This window comes from Hylaeus volcanicus, unplaced genomic scaffold (genome assembly GCF_026283585.1).
Source record: "Hylaeus volcanicus isolate JK05 unplaced genomic scaffold, UHH_iyHylVolc1.0_haploid 12009, whole genome shotgun sequence".
NCBI classification, from domain to species: Eukaryota; Metazoa; Arthropoda; class Insecta; order Hymenoptera; family Colletidae; genus Hylaeus; species Hylaeus volcanicus.
Window position 1 is genome coordinate 3244 of NW_026533013.1, and position 3182 is coordinate 6425.

The 3182-nt window shown below is 67.0% G+C and overlaps 1 protein-coding gene across 1 annotated transcript; it reads left to right on the plus strand.

Annotated features, from left to right (window-relative positions):
- The first annotated feature begins 659 nt into the window (after window positions 1-659).
- Window positions 660-2075, plus strand: LOC128882500 (translation initiation factor IF-2-like). The gene has a single exon (XM_054134109.1). It carries the CDS (start codon window positions 660-662, stop codon window positions 2073-2075), a length of 1416 nt encoding a protein of 471 aa, XP_053990084.1.
- The last annotated feature ends 1107 nt before the right edge of the window (window positions 2076-3182 follow it).

The window sequence follows — 3182 nt, forward strand, 5'->3', positions numbered from 1 at the left end:
TGGACAATCTCTAGAGGGTGGCAAGTCCTCTTTGATGGTGGCCACACCGGGGTCCTTGGGTGGAGGGTGCCGCGTCCGCCGACTTGCCGCGCTCTCGCGAGGACGCGACGCGGATCGCGAGCGCGAGGGGGAGCAAAAGGGGGTCACTAACGGGTCGCGGGCCGTTCATCCCTCAACACAACTCTCGGACCACCTCCGCGGCGTGTTCGGCTAGGAGGGAGCGAGGACTCTCCGGGGTCAGGGTGTCTTCGTAACGAGCAGAAAAGTTCTGCCCCGTCACAGTATTCATGTGTGATTTTTGAATGTCCAGTTCTCAATCTTGTCATTATTATTTTTTCTCTCCTGGTCATGGAGTGTTGGGATACTGTTTGGTAAAAGTCCTGCGTTGGGAGCATGAGGCTGGACGCACGCTTTCCTGGCACTGGGGCAGTTGGTCGAGGTCACCATGCCTCTTGCACAAACCTCCAGGTCGGGTCAAAAACCACGACCTAGCTGATATTCCCTTACACCAGGGTGGCGCTTCGGCGTCCTCCTGGGCGGGGAATTTCGGCGAAATCGGCGGGCTGCGTCCGGTCAATTCCACTCACCGCACCTCCTCGTGGTGCTCCTGGGTCTCCGCTTCAGGAGTCGGCGCTCGCTTGCGAGAACCGACTTGCTGGATGCGGAGGGCGAACGCGGTGAGCTGGCATCTGGCGGATCCTCTGTTGACGACATGGCAAGTTTGGAGGCATGGGTACGGCGCCCACCCGCAATGGGGTGCTTTGCTAATGAACATGGACAAACGAGGATTAAGCGTCTACGGTGCAGAGGGCGTCGGATCCCTCAGTACCGGCGCGGTGAGGAGTAGTCGACCAGGCTCCCCCGCGTCGTTATCTTACGACTGGGAGAACCCCGGGGTGGACCACCAGGCCCCCGGGTTCAGCAATGCGCCTGGTGAAGAGACGTCTGTAGCTGGGACCTCCTCCGCTGCGGCGTCTTCCAGCGTCAGGGTGCGCGAGGACGTGCTTCTCGCGCAGCCCGTCGTCCGGTTGGAGAGGGTGGAGGAGCGGGAGCTCCGCTCCGGCCGCCTCCTGGCGGCTGCAGACGCGTCCGGCACCGGCGCTGACTCCGACGGATCAGACAGCTCGGTGTGGTCGGCGCGCTCCATGCAGTCGCCGCTAAGGAGGAAGCGAGGTCGACCCCCTACTGCTGGGGATTGTGCCGGCCTCGCCGACGCTAAGCGAAAGCCTAGCAAGAGGGAGCAGCGCCTGGCGATGGACGTCGCGGACCATTTAGTGTCCTCCGTCCAGATCTCCAGGTCCTGCAAGCCCCTCAAGGGCGAAGAGGAGCTGGCGGCGGAGATGCGCCACGCGCCGACCGCCGAACTCGGCTCTCGGATTTTTGAGAGCTCGGAGGCGGTCCTGAGGGTTGCGAAATGCTCCAACAACCTTCAGGGGCCGATGGTCCGCCAGCTGCGGATTGCAGCGGCCACCATCAGACACGCTGCAATCGAACAGGCGAAGCGTGTCAAGACCTCGGCCCGGGAGGTGGAGCTGGAGCGGACGGTCGCCGAGCTCAGGGCCCGCGTGACCGAGCTGGAAGCCCGGCTTGCGCGGGGCCCGGTCGCGCCTGCCGCGGTGCCGTCGGTGGCGCCGCCCGTCGATCCGGCGGTATCGGTGCCGGTGCCACCTTCGCAGGCGAGTGCGTCCTCGACGGCGAGGTCGAGTCGGCCTGCTGCCTCGAGGCCTGCGCCCGCCGGTCCGTCGCGGAAGCCTGCGATGGGCGGCACGATCCTCGCGCCGGACGTGGACGTCGAGGGCCTCATCCGTCGCCTCTGCGGCGAGATGGAGGTGCGCCTCGGGGCGCACCTGAGGGCGGTCTCGCTGGTGGCCGCCGCGAGCGGGGCTCCGCAGCGGGTGCCGCGGACCGCGCCGCCCCCTACTGCGGGTCCCTCCCAACCTGGTCCCTCGGCGGTGGGGAGCCGCCCCGGGACAGTCAGCGGGGAGCCCGCGAAAAAGAAGAGAGGCAGGAAGAGGAGCGGGAAGAAGCAAGCGGGTGGCGCCGCTGCCCATCCTGCTCCGGCCTTGCCGGGCTGAGACCGGCCCCGTGCCGCGCCTGCCCCGGCTGCGTCCCGGGCGAGGCCTCCGCCCGCGCCTGCCGCGCCCTCCCTGACCCGTCCGGCACCTGAGAGATGGTCGAAGGTGCTCGGACGCGAGGAGAGGCGTGCGGGGGCGGCACGCTTTCGCTCTCGCGGGGCGCGCCCGGCTGGAGCTCCGGCCAGGATGTCGGGGTAACCGGCATCCGGTACCGCAAGGGGCAGACCGGGTCCTCCATTCTGGAGATCCCGGGTCCGGACAGCGCTGCCGGGCGGACCGCCTGGCCGGTCGCCTGGCGGAGCTGTTCGCCGGCACGGACGTGAGGGTGTCCAGGCCGATTAAATCCGCCGAGGCGCGGGTTAGCGGCCTGGTCGAATCCGTCACGGCCAACGGCGTGGCGGCGGAAGTTGCCACGGTAACCAGGTGCCGGGTGGACGAGGTCCAGACCGGCATCATCCGGCGTTCCGGGTCCGGGCTGGGCACCGTCTGGCTCCGCTGCCCGGCGGCTGCCATGAGGGCCCTCCTGGCGGCTGGCCGCCTGCTCGTCGGCTGGTCGTCCGCCCGAGTGGAGGCCTTGCCCGCGCGAGCCCTCCGATGCTTCAGGTACCTGGAGCTCGGGCACGTGCAGCAGAAATGCCACCTCGAGGCGGACCGCGGGGACCGGTGCTACAGGTGCGCCGGTGCGGGCCACCGCCACGAGAGTGCACGGCGCCCCTTCTTTTTTTTTTTTTTATTGTGGGGAAATGCGTTACTCATACCTCGGTTTCCCGGGGGGAAAACCGAGGTTATGTGGGACTACCATCGGGGAGGGGAGCGCCAAAGGCGCGCCCGTCCGCGATGGCTACCCACTAAAACCTCACACCCACCTAAGCTACATGGGAAGCGCCTGGATCACGCGAGTACTCGCAGGACGCTTCCCAGCTTACATGAATCCCGGGGGGAGGGTGTTAGCTTCCCCCACTACCTACTCTATAAGACCCCAGGCGGAGGGACCCGCCCGGTTTCCCCATCCCTGGGGCCGTCGGAATGGGCTTCCCAAGCCCCCGCTCGGTCCACCCACAGCCCTCGGCATCTTCGTGTCCGTACTGGTTCAGGAAACAAAGAGCT

Excerpts from the sequence above, each read along its gene's own strand:
- LOC128882500 (XM_054134109.1), top strand. The coding sequence starts at position 660 with ATGCGGAGGGCGAACGCGGTGAGCTGGCATCTGGCGGATCCTCTGTTG.